General features: G+C 45.8%; 1 protein-coding gene across 3 annotated transcripts in view; it reads left to right on the top strand.

The window, feature by feature from the left end:
- Window positions 1–9,990, top strand: part of SLIT3 (slit guidance ligand 3) — a 468,211-nt gene extending 458,221 nt beyond the window's left edge. For 2 of the 3 annotated variants that reach the window (XM_058848842.1, XM_058848841.1), the window contains exons 34-37: window positions 3,033–3,187; window positions 5,416–5,701; window positions 7,809–8,017; window positions 9,094–9,990. In XM_058848842.1, the coding sequence (XP_058704825.1) occupies window positions 3,033–3,187; window positions 5,416–5,701; window positions 7,809–8,017; window positions 9,094–9,335 (892 nt within the window). In that variant the 3' untranslated portion in view covers window positions 9,336–9,990. The remainder of the gene's footprint in view (window positions 1–3,032; window positions 3,188–5,415; window positions 5,702–7,808; window positions 8,018–9,093) is intronic. The other variant, XM_058848843.1, reaches the window with a different exon arrangement.
- The last annotated feature ends 8,778 nt before the right edge of the window (window positions 9,991–18,768 follow it).

Here is an 18,768-nt window from a genome sequence, read left to right as displayed (position 1 = left end):
TCCCCAGGACTCACAGACTTTTGTTTGCCTGCTAGTCCAGGCATAATCTGGAAAAAGCACACCCTGTGGAGAGTAGGTGATGAATGCTTGTGAAATCCTGGCTCTGGGAAGAGCCAGTCCTGCCAGAGGTGATAATGTTGTCCTCTGACAAATGGCCATAGCTTGGCCTTCTGCAGATGTGGTTTGTGTGTTAGCTTCAGCTATTGATCCTGCTGGGGAAGGGCTCCCTATCCTCCAGGCATCCATCCCACCTCCACACTGCTCAGCTCTCACAGCCCGTGGGGCCTGGCTCCACTTCTCCCCTTCACTGGCACTTCTGCACAGACTAACAATTCCACATGTGCATTTCCATTTATCCTGCACCTTTCGGCTGGAAGTCCAAGTGCTTCCCCCCTGGGAATCGGGCATTGCAGAGAGCAGTGAGATAAGCAGGGAGCACAGAGGGATCACCCAGTCGGCGTTGCCGTAGCACAGCTGCTCCTCGTAATGCAGCAGACACTTAGCAGAATTCCAGAGTATCTAAACACAAAGTTCAGGCCAGCTGTTTCCAAACTTTCTTGAGCTGCCAATGCACAAAGTGCTGTGCTCGAGGTGTGGCCCCGCTGTGCTGCACTCGGGTGCAGGGGGACAGCCTTGCCCTCCCCAGGGGCACAGGCTCAGCCCCTTGGGCAGTGGGTCCAGCACACATCCTCTGCCTCTCATCCTGGCCCACACAACTCACTGCCCTTGCCAGGGCCCTGAAAGAACTGCTCTGATCCAGAGTGTCTGCTGGACCAACTGGATCTGCATTTTTGTTCAGTGACAAGCTTTTATGCTTTTCCTTTAAAACACTTTGAACTGTAGCATCAGCTCCAGGTTCTCGAGTTCTCCCTAGGGCTCTCTCACCGTCTTGAACATGGGCAGCAGCCACAGCCCAGTGCTTCCCTGCAGGCCAGGAAGGAGTGATTAAGCCAGCAGAGCTTTCCTGGGAATCTTTCTCAGAATTAACAGAATTAACTCACTCACTTATGTAAATCTACACCATAAAGGTGCTCATACCTTTGTATCTGTTACCTTATGATCTATGGAACCTTACATGAGGTTTTGAAGGTCTGTGTTTTTGTGATTCATCCTAAAAACCTGTGGGGAGAGCAGCACTGCAGAGGCACATCAGCTCCAGTGTGATCTTCTCAAACAGCACATCCCCAGAAATGCCTGCAGTGCTGACGTGCTGCCTGACATCAACTACAATTAGTTATGTCAGGTCTACCATAAAACACTAGAAAAATGAAACTTCTTCCAGCAACAACTGAACTCCAATAATCTCCAAGGCACATAAGTTGTTTGTGAAGTTGAGGTCCTATTTCCCTGCTGCAATAGCCTTACACATCAGTTCTGCAGACTGGGCACTAAAGATGGGCAGCATGTCATCTAGGTTGAGAAGTGGTCACATCTAAAAGGTGATTCACCCTTAGAGATGAGTGTGTCTCTTCACTGACTGGGAGGAAAGTGTGAGTAAACAGCTCAGAGACATTGGCCTTGCAAATTTACAAATCATGTGAAAGGAACCTGACCGGTGAATTGTAACTTCCTGTGAGAGGATGCTGAGTTTATGTGCCTTTTGAATGAGCAGAAACCCAAACTTTGACACTGTGCTGTGGTGTGCACCAAATGCAGGCTGTTGTCCAAGCAGTATCTCAGGATGCCCAAAGCTGGAGTGTTCTGTCATTACCCACACATAACAGCACCCCCAGCCTGAAGGGAGGAACCTGGGAAAGGGCATTCACAGGCAACACTGTGCATGTGGGCAGTTCACAGAGCCCACAGGCTGATTCCAGACCAACCAACTGTTGTCAGATTCTTATTATGCCCTGGTGTCTGAGTGCACAAGTACTGTGCCTTTCAATTACACCTACAGCAGTGGGAAAATCCCATCCAATCTGTAATTACTGCCCTGGTCTGAAACCCTCTTTGCTCAAGAGCAGGGAATCCCACCCTTGCCCCTCCCTGCTTTGAAACTATTGGGTTGTTTTAGAGGATTTCACCATGCAGCATAAAGGTTTGAGAGCTGGAGCTGCCCTGAAAATAAAAAAAATGATAGTGTGAAGCAAATTGAATGGTATCACTGGACCTTTTAATGTCTGGGGGACTGAACAGGTGATGAAGGTGAAGATTGTTTGAGGTGCAGACTAGGAGCTTGCTGCAGACTTCATGCATCTGAAAAATCAGTGTTAAAAACAAAGCAATAAATACACAGTACTTTTAACATCTTGTCTGCTCAGATGGCTGCCTGCTCCCTCCCCACCACCAAACAGTTCCTATTGTTATATCCTCAGGCTTCAATCTACACCTTAATATTGCTCAGAAAGGAGTAGCAATTTGTCATTTTTCCTTGTGTTCAGGTAGGATTGTCTGATATTGAACAAAGCACACTGGTCATTTATAAGCCAAACCTCCTGAATTCTATCTCTGGCTTTAAGAACCTCAGTCTGTCCTTATTCCTTGGTACATAGTTCCAAGACACTTCTGCTGTGAGGACATGCTGGGTTCAGAGGCCTCTGCTGTCTCACCCCAAACTGCAATCTCTCCTGACCCTGTGAGATAATTTGAGTTTATAATACCCATATGAGAAGAAGTAATTTCAGTGATCCAACCTGCAGCATGAGCAGCAAGCAGTGTGACAGAGGGCAGCAAGCTGTGCCTGAGAGCACAGAATGGGATTTTTTGGTAGTTTTGTCACCAAAGCCAGTGTGTCATGTAGCTACACAGTTGCTTTTCTACCCTGGGAAAAACAGCTGGAGTGGCTGCTCTCCTGATTAGCTGCCCTCTGAAGTATTCCACATGTGTCAGTACTGCCTGCACAGGATCAGCTGAGTGTCAGTCTGTACCTGCCCTCTGGAGGAAATGCTGAGAACACCGTGGCTGCAAACTCCAGAGCACTCCACAGCTGTGCTGTGCAAGGCGTAGGACACAGGATGTCACAGAAGCAGAGGCTGTTCTTGTTCATCTTCTAATTCTTCTTCTTTTTTTTTTTTTTTCCTCTTACTTGTTAGTGTGGAAACAGTAAATGATGGGCAGTTTCATAGTGTGGAACTCGTGATGCTGAATCAAACTCTGAACCTGGTGGTGGACAAGGGGGCTCCCAAGAGTCTGGGAAAGCTCCAGAAACAGACTTCTGTCAGCCTCAACACACCCCTCTACATTGGAGGTACTGTGAGTTGCTCTAGAATTGAGTTTTTAACATGTTTTCTCAGAAGCAAATCATCTTCCATCCTGTGGAGAGGGTTCTCACACAGCTACTGCAAGAACAGCCTGCTTGGCATTTCAGAAGCTTCCAGAACTGGCTGGCACCAAGATGTCATGGCTGAAGCAGAAGTATCAGTGGGAGTATCACAAATTATCATGGCAGAAAAATATGCAGAAAAATCATGGCAAATCAATAGTCAGTATGTTTAAATATACCATAACTGATCAGTATTTCTGCTGGAAGTTTTATAGACGTCTAAAAATTGGGAGGAAAGAGGTGTGTGATTAAAAAACATATTAACACACAAGCTAAGAACACCTTGGGTAATAGTTTTCTCATTGGAAACTGAAGCCACAGTTTTAGACAGATATTAGAATTGATCAAGCCTCAGTTAAGGATTTTTTTCATATTAAGTACTGAATCTGGAGGGAAGAAGAGGCCAAATGAGGTGGGGAACAATGCCCAGAATAGTGATTATAGCACTGATTAGGTGTCTGGTTATGAGAGACAGAACAAAGGCTAGTCTCTGCCCAATGGATTGTTTTTTCTAGAGCCCCCCTAGTTCTCTTCTGAACTGAATGTTGAAATCTCTCTTTCAGTGACACAGAGTTCTTGAATTTTTAGTCATCCTATTCCAAATACAAAAGTCAGCAGAATGGCAATAGGCTCAGAAAGTCTTTGAGCCTTTTCTAATGAGATCATTTGAAGCCAATAGTAGAAACTCTTACCAACTTCAGTTGGTGCTGGTCAAGGCTTTTCTAAATAATTTTCTTTAATAACACTTTTCTAAAAGAACCCTGAATATTGCCCTTGTAAAACAGAAAACTGGCTAATCTTGCTTTGTACAAGGCTGAACTTCTATAATTGGCTCCTATTAAGGATGTCACAGGCTGTTAAAGAGCATTGTGCATCAAAGATAATCTGCTGGTGCAGAGGCCATCACAATTTCTCCCTTTAGCACAGCACAAAAGATACCAATCCTGCAGCAATTTATACACAGGGAACTTGGGAACTAATCCTGTGGAAAAGTTTAGTTAATGGATGAGCATTGTGGATCGATACTAATTCTCAAAAGGTACCTAAATAATTCTCAGGAAAAAGCTGAGGTCTGGAATGAAGGACTGTTGGATACCAGGATCCATGTCCTCAATAAAGACTTTATTGCCCATTAAAATTCTTCTTGCTTCTTTCTAAATCCTCCCTGTTCTTCATGTGCCCCCTCTTGCTGTGCAGCCCTCCCATGGAAGCCAGCTGCCCTTCCTCTGCAGGTGGTTTAGTTAAACTGGTTGCCTAAATTACCCCAGAGAATTGTTCCTGACCTACAGTAAGGTTAACACAGACCTGACCCTTCAGGTGCTCAGAGTTTTGTCCATCTCACAAACACATCCCTTGTTCTAGCAACTTTCCTCCTAACACACATTAAACAGATGCTGGATTTGCTTCAGGACCAGCTGTACAGGCAGCATTACTTATAGACAGCAACTTCAGAGGCCTCACATGGCTGGAAATGGAGGCACTTGCCTGTGCTAATGCAGCTGTACAACCACACTGGCGTCAGTGGGAAGGCTTAAAACCACATCCAAAAGAACCTGCTGGCCATCCAACAGTGTGATCTCTTCCAAGTACTGCAGCAGGATGTCAGGTGCTCAGCACAAAGCCTTGGCCTGGCCCTTGAGGTGCTCTTCCCTGTCTTTAGAGTTTTCCTGCACTATTTTCCATGGGATGCACTCTTACCACTCCCTCTCTTAACACAAGCTAGTAAAGCCAAACTGTTGTGTTGCATCCCAGAGGTGGATGCTGCCTGCTGACAGTCAAAACTTTCAAAAGAATAATTGCTATTAAACTGTAGAGAGAAAGAACATTATCTGACAGGAGCATGTGGCCACCAGCCAAAATACAGGTTTAATACAGGTTTGGTTTGGCTTTCCTTTTTTTTTTTTTTCTTTCTTTTTTTTGGAGGGGGGGTTGGTCATGAACTTCTTACAGAAGATTGGGCAAGTGAGTTTATTTTTTTTATCTTTCCATTTCCAGAATGAGGACAATGAGATTGTGCTACCTTACAAAGGTCCTATGCAAATTAATTATTCAAATATTTTAAGGGGCTGTGACAGAAGAAGCTTTAGCAATTAGAATTTATATATTATCATTGCAAGTATAAGTGAACCTTCCCCTTCTGTTTTTTTCTGAAGGGATCCCAACCTCTACTGGATTATCATCCCTGCGCCAGGGTGCTGATAAGACACCAAATGGTTTTCATGGGTGCATTCACGATGTCAGAATCAACAATGAGCTGCAGGATTTCAAGGATTTACCACAGCAGTCACTGGGAGTCCTTCCTGGCTGCAAATCCTGTAACATCTGCAAGCATGGGATTTGCCGATCCCTGGAGAAAACGAGTGTGATTTGTGAATGTCACCCAGGCTGGATGGGCCCTCTGTGTGACCAGGAAATTGGAGATCCATGTCTTAACCACAAGTAAGCTCAGACAAATGCTGATGGGAGAGTGAAAGCTTTACAGCTAATGCATATTTCACATTTCATCTTGCAAACCCACATCTGACTGTTTTTGGAGGTGCTGGGTCCTCACATGAGGTTATTGACAGTTGTGAGTCTGTGGCAGCTCTCGATTTCCACTTCTTGTTCAGACATTGCTGATTTGCCAGAGGAGCTCATGGTCTGAAGGAGCTCAGGTGTTAATGCTGCAGGTCATACCTTCAGCTGTGACTCTACACATTAAAATACAAAACCTCCTGTTAATGGGCATGGCTTAACCCCAGGAGGTGAATGCCTGCATGGATCCAGAGCAGAGCTGCCTGTGAGTGGGAGGTTTACATTTTAGGGGTTTTCTCCAGCAGCACTGAGCCCAGTCTTCAGACTTATTCCCTGAAGACCATTATGCACTCCAGTGTGAGCAGTTTTAAATTTCCCAAATAGTTGACTTAAACATTACACTTGGAAACAGCCCTTTAAAGTGCAAGTTTAAAGGATAGCGTGGTGTTGCATGTGAAGGGAGCGTGAGTGTAAAGTATTTACAGTTCAAAGGCTCAATAACCACATCTCCATCAGAAACACAGGATGAATAGCTTTCTTATGGCCAGTACACAGGAAACAGTCCCGTGCAGAGCAGCAGGCTGCATATTTCAGTGTTGTTTCATAAGCAGATGGAAGTACTTCTGTTTTAGAAGTTCCTTCGGTTGCTGTATTGGAAGGCGCTTCTCACGAGCACATACTTTTGACAGGTAAATTGGTGCAGTGAATAATCACTCTCAGAAATTTAACCTGGCAAAGGTACCATTTTAAACTTGCTTCTGGTTCTAATTCCGCAAAGTACTGAAGTCTGGAAGGTGTTGAAAAGCACCTGACAGTTTACAAACCAAAGATATGAAGACCCAAATGTTTCCTTGAATTTAAAATGTCAGCACAAAGCTGTTGTGGCTGGACAGAGGAAAATAAGGGAGTTCCAGATGTTTACACGATGAGGGATTGTTTCTCTCACAGTCCAGGGAGGGTGAGGCAATCATGAACATAGCCCCTTGCTAAGGAAAGTAGCTGGGTGTGTTTTTAATGCTCACACACTGTCCCACCTTTCCCAAATCACTTCAGTCTTTTGGAGCTGGCTCCCTAAAGCCCTGCCCGGTGTATCCAGGGGAGTGTGGAGCCCTGCTGGCAGGTGTCTGCTCCAACACTCACAGGTTAATTCACTGAGGAAATGAACCTGTAAAGATCAGGTAACCTCTGGTTCCTGGGGCACAAAATACTGCTCTGTACAGACTGTGACTCCCTTCGTTACAGTATTTTGCATGTCTGGACTTGACTGAAACTGTTCTTATAATCTGTCCTTTTCAGTTCAAAGATTAAAAATTAAAAATTAAATGTACAAAAATCAACATAAAGGGGGAATAATTTTAGGAGAGACATGGGTTTATGTCAAGGTACATTATGCCAAAGGTTTATAAGCCCTGAGCACTTTTTCCTTGGCTGGAGAGAATACTTTCCTCGCTGTTCTCTGCCCATTTCAAGTTTTCCCCTGTGCCAGAAGTGGGGACAGTGTCAGAGAACTTGCTAAGGATCACCACCCCACCCTGTGGTGTTCCTCGGAAATGCCAAAGCTCACTGCAAACCCCCGGAGCCAGGGAACCCTCAGCTCCCACTGATAAAGCTGTGCACAGCTTTGCCACAAACACCTTCATTTATCACCATGGCTGTCATCGCCTGATATTATCTGTGCAGTAACTCTGCTCAGGAAGCCTGGGCATGCAGTTTGATTGTTGGCACTTAGTTCCACGTGCTGATGCTGTAAATGTGAGCTGTCTCGTGTGGATGCCAAGCCTTGGTCTGTGCTCATGGAGGAGCCCAATGATTTCTACTTAGGTTCACAAATTCCAAAGGCATTCTCTGAACATTATCCAGTATTCACTGAAAGATCACAGTTTTCTCCAGAGTGTTTGACACTGAGCTGCTGGTTTTGGATTAGTGTCCTGGAATTTAATGGGCAGAAATTCCAAAATCAAACATTTCTGGGAAAAGGAACTTTCTCATCTAGCAAAGCCCAGCTCTAAATCTAAAGCTTCTGTTTCTGCAGGTGTCTGCATGGTAAGTGCACAGCGGCCGGCGCTGCCTACACCTGTAAGTGCACCGAGGGCTACACGGGCACGTACTGCGACAGAAAGAACAATTCCTCAAGCCCCTGCAGGACTTTGAAATGCAGCCACGGGCAGTGTAAGGTCTCAGAGCATGGGGAGCCCTACTGTGAATGTGACCCCGGCTACAGCGGAGAGCTCTGTGACAAAGGTAGGCTTGGCCCCGGGCTGGAGCTGTGCTGCTGCACTCCTGCTTTACACCTGTTTTACACCTGTTTTACACCTGCTTTACACCTCTCCTCACTGCCACTCAGGTTGGGGGGGATGGCAAATAGAAGATAAAGCTAAGCCAACCTCTGCAGAGCAGTACAGGGAGAACAGAAAGGTAGCTGCAATCACATAGAGAAATGGGGACATGGAGCGAAGAGTTTTATTCTGTGCCTCCTGAATGCTCAAGGTTTGCTGCTCCCAGGATCTGGGTGGGATGTTTAAGAAGAGGTTGTGAGGTTTACCCTCAGCAAGCAGGGATCAATTATTTGCACTGCTGGGAAGGGAGGTCTTACAAGGAGGAGCTGCTCATCTGAAGTGGCTTGAAAGATTCTCAGCTCGCTCCTTCAGCTTGGGCAGGTTTCCAGGGGAATCCCACAGATCATGCTGGACTTTCCTATAAGAGCAGAGGCCCAGCTCTTCTGCCCTAACCTGAAAAGACTCCCTGGAAACTCACAGAGTTTTAACTGCATCATTTCTGCCTTCTTTTGTTGTTGTCCAGAAGGAAGGAGCTGGATTATATTATTTTTATTTAGATTGTCCCTTTCCTGTGCATGAACCACAGACTTTCCAAATTTTACACGTACCCATCACCAAAAATGTATCTGGCTGCTGCACAGGGAGTGCAGAACAGCACAGACACTTTCAGGTGTCCCAGACCGCTGGTGTCACGCAGAGCAGGCTGACCTTTGCTCCGGAGAAGCAGCCGTGGTAAAACTCATGCTTATTTTGCAGGAGTGTTGCAGGACTCAACACTCAGCATTCATTAAAACACCTCCAGGCTGCTGATCAAAGCCAGCAGGCCTGCTTGGCCTCCACCTTGCACCAGATATTACACATTTCTGTAGACAAGATCTGTTTTGGTGGCAGGTACAAAGCAATAAAAGATGAAGGTTCTTGTCACGCCATCTGTTTGTCTTGAACCACATTGTGAAGCCAGGGCTGCTCGCTGATGTGCGGGGAATATCCATCCAAACAGTTGGCACGTTTCTTTACTCCTTCCCATCTCTGTTGTCCCAGCAGAGAACCTCTGCCAAGGAGACATCATTCGAGAAGTGGTCCGTAGGCAGCAGGGCTACACCTCGTGTGCCACCTCCTCCAAAGTGCCGCGCCTGGAGTGCCGCGGCAGCTGTGGCAGCGGGCAGTGCTGCGTCCCCCTCCGCAGCAAGAGGCGGAAATACTTCTTCCAGTGCGTGGATGGCTCCACCTTCACGGAAGAACTGGAGAGACACGTGGAGTGCGGCTGCTCAAAGTGCTTATAAGCAATTCTCCGGTCTCTTGCCACTTTAATCGACTCAGAAGCGTTATCAAAATGGGACCTATTTACTTGCAGAGTGAAGAAGAAGAAAAGAATTATTAAGTATATTGTAAAATAAGCAAAAAATAGAACTTATTTTTATTATGGAAAGTGACTATTTTCATCTTTTATTATATAAAGTATCGCACCACTTTGGGTATATGTATCATATAGTGAGCTATTTTTACCATGAAACTTTTTTAACAGTTGTAAGAAAAAAAATTTCAAAAGCTAAAAGGTTAAAAAAAAAAATAATTATATATATAAAGAAAACATAGCCTAACAGGAGGAATGTGGGGTGACTTTATGTGTATGCACAATGAACAGACTAAAGGTGTTCCAAGGACCTGCCGCCGGACTGATACGGGCTGAAGAAAGCTCCGAGGCCCTGGTTGGGAGTTCCAGGTGAGCAGATCCCCGTGACCGACTGCACCCAGGCACCCGAAGAGCCTCCCCAGCCCCTTCTCTTCCCAGCTCTGCCCACGCTGGTTTGCTCCTGTACAGTGGCCCCGCTTGCTGTTCCTGAACTGGTTCCCTGGAGCACACAGACACTGCCGTAGCTTGAGGCTAATTACATTATTTGACTATTGTAATACTATAATACATTTTTTTGCTGTGTATGTTGTATTTATCTGTGTTCACCTTATATTCTGCAGCAACTGTATCTATAGAGCACAGGCAGCTTTATCCAAAAGAAGGGTGCAAAGGGAAAGGAAGTGGAGAAATTTATGTTGCTTTGGGGTAATTTGGGGGCAAAATGTGAAATAAGTGCTAAGTGATGCCTAATAAATGCCATAGTACCTTTGTGTAAACTCCTCAGCTATGTTATTTCCCAAGTTTGTGCCTTCTTGCTCCCAGTCTTGAGCTCTTTTTTTGTATATGAAATGTAAGGAATGCACTGCTACATAGTTTATCACACCTTGACACTTTAACTTGCAAAGGTTGTAAAGAGCATGAAAATACCGCAGGTGCCAGAAAGCGCCTGCAATGTATCAGCTTTTACTGCCACTGTCACTTGAGCCAGGGGTGTGAGCTGGGCCGTGGCTGCTGCTCAGCCACACGCTGGCTCTGAGCAGCTGCCTGCCTCCCCACAGCTTTCCAAGCGAGCAGAAGTTGCACTAAATCCATGTGAAGGTGTTCAGCCGACAGTGCCCGCCCCAGCAGCGCTGTCCTGCGCAGGGAGAGGTGTCACAGCTCCACCGGTGCAGCCTGAGCTGCTCACTGAGCCCCGCTCACCTGAGCTGTGTTCAGAGCAACTGCTGAGTAGGAAATGGAAATCAATGCAGGGATGAATTCTCACTGTGGATGTGAGGGAAAAATTGACTCTGGGAGTGAGTTTGATTTTTGAAGGGTTTTTGTCAGGGCTGCCTTTCAGGGTCAGGACATACGTGCAAAGAGCACCATGGATACCTTGAATTTTCTCTTATTGTAGGTTTCAAACCTCCCCATCAACAACTGTTCTGTTATCTGTGTAATTTCTTTCTTTCTCTAATGGAATAAGAATATGAACCTTTTTTCAAGTTCTCTAAGAAAGGTAATCAGAGATGCTTCCTAGCAGCCATAAAGTCCTTCTGGGAATGCTTACTGGTTCTCACAAAAAGGCTTTCAGATCAGGGGATTCAGCAAAGGATGAGCAGGAAAGTTGAATCAAGAAAATGAGACTTTGATTTGGGCTTTGAAAGGATGCACAGAATGCAACCCTGCCATAACAAGTAGAAATGTTTATTTCCCACTAACATGAAGAGACCATCTAGCTGTAGTACAGCCACAAAGCTAACATGTATATTGTTCTTCTGCTCCTTAACTGCAGTAGTTCATTCATATTTCTCTGTTCCCACCAGAGCAGTGTGAGCAGAAGTGACATAACCAATGGAACAGCCATCTCAAAAAGTCATCAAAATAAATATCAGTACATGGAGCTGACAATCAGTGAAACATAAAACAATCACTACTTTATGCCAGACTCTTGATTGATAGAGTACAGCTCGAAAGCCAGGAGAAAACCAACCCGGGTTGCAAGTCCCATGGACTGCTTTTTACTTTCAATATAACATCAGAAGCTCATAGCAGCTGGGGTTTATGGTGTATGACAAAAATCACCTAAACCACGTTTGAAAAATTCATGCAAGTAACTGCAGCCACTCGTACAAATATGTGCCAGGCACACTACTACCATTAATGTTTCATTCCTGCTTAAAAACATTGTCATTTCTAAAGAAGCAGCTGCTGTGGTGTCAGGCAGAAGGAATCCAGCCTAGCAGTGGCTCACCAGCCCTCGGATTTGTAGCCACTCGAGTGCCAAGGGCTGCACAAACACAGCCCCTCTTGAACCTGTCCGAACTGGTGTTCGCTCTGTCACTCGAGTGAGGAGGAGGGTGACATTTATGGGTGGCCTCACACCTGCTGGAGGCTGCTTTGAAAGCCACTGGCCTGGCAAGGCAAAAGCCATCAACAACTTGTTAACATCACTCTGGGATTTACTTAAGCCAAGCCTTGCAGCAAAGGGACCAGCAACAGCTCAGCAAGGCCGGTCCTGTTCCTGGCCCTTTCCTGTCATGGCACTTCAGTGTTAAGGGTTGGGATAAAAAACTAAGAAAATACCTATTTTGTAACCAAATTATGCAAATTTTGTATGCTTTTAGGCAGCACTTGCCACTGGATAGTGATGTTTTATGTCCATGATTCTCTGACTTGCTACAGAATTATTTTGAGAAGAAAATAAAAAAGCATTCAGATGTGCCAAAAATGTGAGGTTAACTGACATGTAATTAGCTCTGAAAGTTCCTCTGTAACCTGCCTAATGTTACAATAGATTTCAAGAACTGTGGGTACAATGCAGTAGTTTTTACCTCCAGAAAGTTTTAATATAAAGTGAAGAAAGATGCTTACCCTTTAAAAATGGCAATGCAGACTGGTGTGAACCGATGTATTTTATTATTAGATTCTCATTGTGATGTAAGTTTAAATAAATTGTTGGGTTATGGAAGATTGTAACACCTTGTGATGAAGGTTATTTCTCTGTGTATTTGAGGTATTGAGTTCAACCTTCAGAGTCCACAAGGTAGTTCACAGGAAATGATGGGAGAACTACAGACATTCCTCTTGGACAAGGAACAGCCATAGTTAAAGGTGGTGTGTACACTAGTTATAAATTTTTATAGCATCACAGCCTAATATTTTAGGAGTCTTATATGCACAGGCAAATTAGGCCACAAAGTTTTCGATCCTGGGCATTTTCTTAAATTAAAAACTTTATTTGCTACAATTTTTAGACTGCTTGAGAAAGGCCTACAGCAAAAACACACTCATTAATTAATGCTAGAATAAATGAAGAAGTACTGGGAATGGAGGAGGTAAGGCTGAGGAAATGGACACAGCCAACCATGGATGGAAGGGATCCTGTGATGTCCTGACACACATACACTCCAAATCTGCTGCCACACCGCTCTAGCTGATTATTTATTATCAGTGACCCAGCAGTAACACACTTCTGCTGTTCATTGTATTCCACTCTTAGCATTGAATAAAACAAAGCTCCCACCAAGTCCTCTACCTTGCCTTGCCCATGCCCCTGTGCAACACTCACATATTGCTAATTATGCTTCCAACTATGGCCCTTAAGAGTTGTCTTTGCAGTTCCATGCAAAACTGGTGACAGCAGTTAGCCAATAAAAACACTCAACCTTAATGAGCATCATTAAGTCTGAACTACGAAGGTTAATTACATAATTGTAGCAGATGGCAGCATTTTCACCTAAAGCAAACCCAGCTGAGCCCACTAAAAAAGCTAGCAGGGAAGTGTTCAAAAATGTCTGGGTAGGGGCTGCCCTGGTTTGCTCAGCAGTTTATTTGGATTGCTCGTGGCTGTGCAGCTCGGGGGTTGTGAGCAGGCACTCGAGGAGCGGCAGCCCGAGGATGCAGCGCTCCCGTTTGTGTTTGTGCGAGCGCTGCCCCAGGTACCGCGGCTCAGCGCTGGGACGAGGCCAGCAGCGCTGGAAACGGCCTGTCCCATGTTCCTTATCTTCTTTAGCCGTCAGGGAGGAGCTGGATGGAGCTGCTGCTTGCACGGTGGTTCGCTGCGGGGTTTGCGTTGTTCTCTGGGGGTCCTGTCGCTTCTTCTCCTTGTGACCTTTTTTAGGAGTTACCTCGCGGTTTCTGCTGCAGCTCGCACCGGGCAGCCCCCGGTTCAGCGGGCTGGACGGGCGGAGTTGACACAGCTTTGCCGAGCCCAGGGTTCTCCCGTGCCTTGATTTAAGGCCCAGCGAGGTGTCACACTGGGTGGCCAAACCGGTACCGTTCTGTGTGCTGAGCAAGGGTGCTTCCAGATGTTTGCCAGATGTTTTTTAGGATGGGCCCCGCAGCTTTCGAGGACAGCGGAGGTGAACGGGGTCCGCCAGCAGGTGGCGCAGCAGGGCGGCCCATCCGGAACGGGATGGGATGGAATGGAATAGTATGGAATAGAATGGAATAGAATGGAATAGAATGGAATAGAATGGAATATTTCAGTGGAAAGGGACACATAACAGCCATTTGATCCAACTGCCTGAGCAACTCAGGGCTGACGGAGCCCATTGTTGAAGGCACTGTCCAAATGCCTCAAGCACTGCCAGGTCTGGGGTATGCCTGCCTCTCCAGGAAGCCTGTTCTAGGTTCTCCACAAAAAGATGCTCCCTGATATACCTGTATATCCCTGCTATATCCTGTATAAACTGCCCTGGTGGAGCACTGAAACTTTCCCACGCCTGCTGTCTGGATCCTGGGGAGAAAAGCTTGGTGCTTCCCTCTCCATGTCACAGGAACTGCAGAGTGCAGTGAGGTCACCCTTCAGTCTCCCTCCCTCCAAACTAGACAAGCCCAGAGTCCTCAGCTGCTCATCACAGGAGCACATGTAAATGTGATACACAGATTTTCTGGGAAATTTTAAACAATAACTTCTCAGGTTTTATTGATCCTGAGCCATCAACCTCTTAGTGTTGTTCACCTATGGCAAGAGGAGTCCCTGTTGTCCCCACAACATGGCATGGGATCACCGTGGGGACTGCATGAACTGGCAGCAGAAGGGTGGCTTTGCTGAGCCCCAGGAGAGCATGTGAGAACTAAGGGTGTCCAGCACCTCACCAGCACCAGCCCTGGCAGCAGGACAAGGGCTCTGTGTGCTGGCACATGGGACAGCCTGTGCCTATTCCCTGTGGCAGCCCCAGGACAGTGCTCTGACATCGGTGTCACACGGCTGCAGTTGATGTTGATTATTTCCATGCTAGCACCTTATGGAATAACAACCAATTCTGCTGTTTCTACCCCAATTCTGCTGCTGTTTGCTCACACACACCGAGGCAAAAGCACTGTGTGCCTGCAGAGCTCATTACCCAGCAAGGTCTCTGAGCTGGCCGGCACACACCCCACAGCCTGTGATACCTCTCAAAGAAAGCAGAGCTGCTCCTCCGAGCTCCTTCACCCTCCCAGAGCCCTGCAGGCAGCAAGAAACTCCTCGGGCATGGAACGGAGCACACAGGCAGTACAGGCAGTACCTGTTCGTGTGAGGAGCTTACACTTACTCTGAGATGCAGGGGGCACCCCGCAGTCTCACAAGCAGGAGGAACAGAGGTTGCTGTGACACTTGCACAGTTTTGTATCTTGTTCCTGTCTGATCTCTTGACCTTCTACTTTCCCAGGGCTTCTGAGCTTTCAAAGTACAGTGATGCCCAAGGTAGTCTGGGGATGGCAGTGCCTTCTCTGACTTGTCTATGAGGTTTGTCCCCATAACACACGGATCACTCCTTCTCTATAAAAATAATCTTTTTGAAGGCTGTGTCATACCTGGGGAGGAAAAGTGCACATCCTACCTCTGAGGTGTGGGAGGGAAGAAAGTGGGCAAATGAGTATTCAGGGGATAGCTCAAAACTGGCAGGGAATCAGGCCATTTTCAGTGGTCCAGCCCTCCAGCTGATCTTCCACCAGCAGCATTTAACCATCTCCTCTGCTGGAGGAAGGGGGAATGTTTGGAGTGATGGTGTTTGTCTTCCCAAGTCACTGTCACCTGTGATGGACACCTGGTCCCCTGGAGACAGCTAAACACTCGCCCATCCTTGGGAAGCAGGGAATTCATTCCTTGTTTTGCTTTGCTGGCATGCACACATTTTACTTTCCCGATTAAACTCATTTCAAGAGTTTTCTCACTTTTACCCTTCCAGGTCTCTTCCCAATCCCTCTGACAGGGGAGTGAGGCAGTGAGTGGCTCTGAGGAGTTTGACAGCTGGCTGGGGTTAAACCTTGACAGGCAAAAGCCTCAACCCTGCCTTTGACACTTCTTGCAGAGCAAGGTTACAGGAACTAAATACCACAAGGTAATTTAGGTGGGGACTTTGCAGCACATGAGATAATATCAGGCTTTCACCTAGCATGTGATAAGAGCAGGCACAACAGGCAGTTCTTATAAAGCAGCTTAAACTTCCTTAATTACACACCAGCATATTTTGCATCTCTTAACCTGCCCTAGTTTCTCCTGGTAAAGCTGTTGGGGGTGGGGGGTTTTTAATATTTTTCTTGTTTACTATGTTGAAGTAAACACCAAAGTGTGATTTATGGCACCAAGACAGACTAAGCTGGTCACACCAATAAATAAATGAGATTTTTATATAGCAATGAAACAATTTTCATTTCACCCCAGTAATACTGATTTTAAAAAAAGTCCTCGCCTTCAGGTATATCATTCATATAGAATTCTCTCATCTGGTTTCATTACCAGTAGTTATATAAGTTATATACAAGTGTATATGTGTGTGTGTATATATATATATGTATTTGTATTTATATAGAAATTCATACATTTACCTTCAGATTTCTTAATTCTTACTTAGGGGCTATTCCAAGCAGTATGTTGACTGACATACAAATAACTCCAATCTCAATGTGCTCATAACTTATAAATCAATTACTCTGCAAATTAATGAATGTTCTGAGCCTCCCACAGACCTACATTAAACTTCCAGTTTGAGCTAAACCTCTGCTCTGAGATGGACTCAAGATAGGTGAGCATTGATCTCAGTTTCATTTTTGGGGGATTAATTTCACCTATTCTGTCTTAGCCGTGACATTCAGATAAAACACTGCAGCTTATTGTGAAGAAACTGAAACTTCAGATTTGCTGATCTTGTTTTTAACTGAATAACCCTTGCTCATTCATCATCACAGAGCCCTTTACCTATTCCAATTTTTCACAGGGGGAGATGAGTTAGGAGGGTTTGTTTGGTACAATAGCTAAAGTGGGCATCCATGTATTAAAATTCAGAACTTCCTCCTAAAACCCATGCACAAAACACACATTTTTGACCCTGACAGGAGTCAGAGGCTGAGAAAGCAGTCAGTGAATCTGCATTGCTGGAAAGGGAGAGTTATCATTTCCTCAGTGAAAAGCTGGGTCAGGAACTTTTCTGCCTGTTTCAAGACAGCAGGAATCAGACAGCTGTCAGGCTGCACACTATGCTTTTTCTTATTTTCCTGGGTTGCATGTATATATTTATTACCAGCACTTCCCAGGGATGGTATTTAATTTCCTCTAGAGTTAGAAGGTGTGTAGGAAACAGCCAGAGTGTCAGTGCTGGCGAAAAAAAAATGCCTCAGAATTAAGGTAATAAAAAATCTCCCTGCAGATCTGTTTTCCTCAACCCCACCAGAGATGTCTGCAAGACACCGGATAGCTCATTTTACACCAAACATTCCACACTGCACAGTCTGGTGACAGGCAGGAAATTAAAGACTCTTTTCCAATCACTGTGTATATTTATGAGCAAGTTAACTTCCAGGTAGCAGCTAAATTCTTGTATTCCCTCTGATGTATGTAAATGCTGGTGTTTAATGTTTCAATAGTAAATTACATTGCAGTGAAAAACCACAAAACCACACCAAAATTTCCTCACTTTGAGTAACACATGGGAATTTCCACAATTACATGTAGCTTACAGAAAGAGAGAAGCTCTGCAGCCTTGCTAATACACCCTGAACTTCCTTTAAAGGATGAGAAATGAATACTTAGAGGACTTCAGAGTAAGTTTTCCAAATACAGATATTTCAGAAAGGAAACATGATAAATGGAAAGGGCATTGTAAGGGTTTTCAATGTAAGATTCTGGATTAAAATGAACAATAAATATATGACAGGTTTTACATGCTTAGGAGCAGTGGGGAAATGGAGGGTAAAAAAAGGATTCTTGTCCTTACACAACAGGTTTGTGAGTAAACCTCATGCCCAGGAAGCTGAGCATTTTGTCTTCCCTTGGTTTGTGAATGGTTATTTCAAAAATGACTTTTGCCAAAGCTAAACTCCAGACACAAAGAAACTTCCGCTTCCAAGACAGATTATGCCCAAATCCTCTTCCTAGACTAGAGCTCTTACGTTCATCCTAGGTCACAGTAACTGACCTGTAATTACATGGCACTTTATCACAAAGGAGAGGGGAGAAAGTGGAAGAAACCAGTTATGAATTCTTGCTGGAAAGGCCAAGGTTGTGAGGTGGGAGCTCTCACCACATCCTGGCACTGGCTCAGGATAGACTGCACAGCCCTGGAGCGGGTGTGACACGGACTGAGTGTGCTCACAGCTCTGGGTGTGCCCAGTGACAGCCTGGCCTGTGTCAGGAACAGTGTGAGCACAGGACCAGGATTGTCCCGCAGGATTGTCCCGCTGTGCTGGGCACTGGTGAGGGACAGCTCAAGGCTGTGTCCAGCTCTGGGCCCCTCAGCTCAGGAAGGACATTGAGGGGCTGGAGCGAGTTTAGAGAAGTGGAGCTGGGGAAGGGTCTGGAGCAGCAGAAACAGCTGAGGGAGCTGGAAAGGGGCTCAGCCTGGAGAAAAGGAGACTCAGGAGGGACCTTCTGGCTCTGCACAGCTCCCTGACAGGAGGGGACAGCCTGGGGGTCAGGCTCTGCTCCCAAGGAACAGGGACAGGAGGACACGGTCTCAACTCCACCAGGGGAGGTTGGATACCACGAGGAGTTTTTTCACAGAAAGGGTGAATAAATATTGGCATGGGCTGTCCAAAGAGGTGGTGGAGTCACCATCCCTGGAGGTGTTTTAAGGGAAGTCTGGATGCGGCACTCAGTGCTCTGGTCTAGCTACCATGGTGGTGTTCGGTCCTGGGCAGGACTCAGTGATCTCAGAGGTGTTTTCCAACCTAACCGATTGCGTGATTAAACATCAGTCTGTTTCACCAGGCGAGGAAAAGTCTCCAGGGAAATAGTTATTGGCGCAATCACTGGAGCCCGGGCACAGGAAAGAAGCCATTTCCCAAAGTGCTCGGGTGCTTAATTGTGAAAGCACTTCAGACAGAGCGAGGGGAAATGAAAGCAAATTTCAACTAAAAGCCCGTTTTATTTAGCGACACAGCATTTGGGTGGCTCCCGC

Source organism: Poecile atricapillus, chromosome 13 (assembly GCF_030490865.1).
Source record: "Poecile atricapillus isolate bPoeAtr1 chromosome 13, bPoeAtr1.hap1, whole genome shotgun sequence".
NCBI lineage: Eukaryota > Metazoa > Chordata > Aves > Passeriformes > Paridae > Poecile > Poecile atricapillus.
Note: the sequence above shows the minus strand (reverse complement) of the source record. Positions and strands in the feature narration are given on the sequence as shown.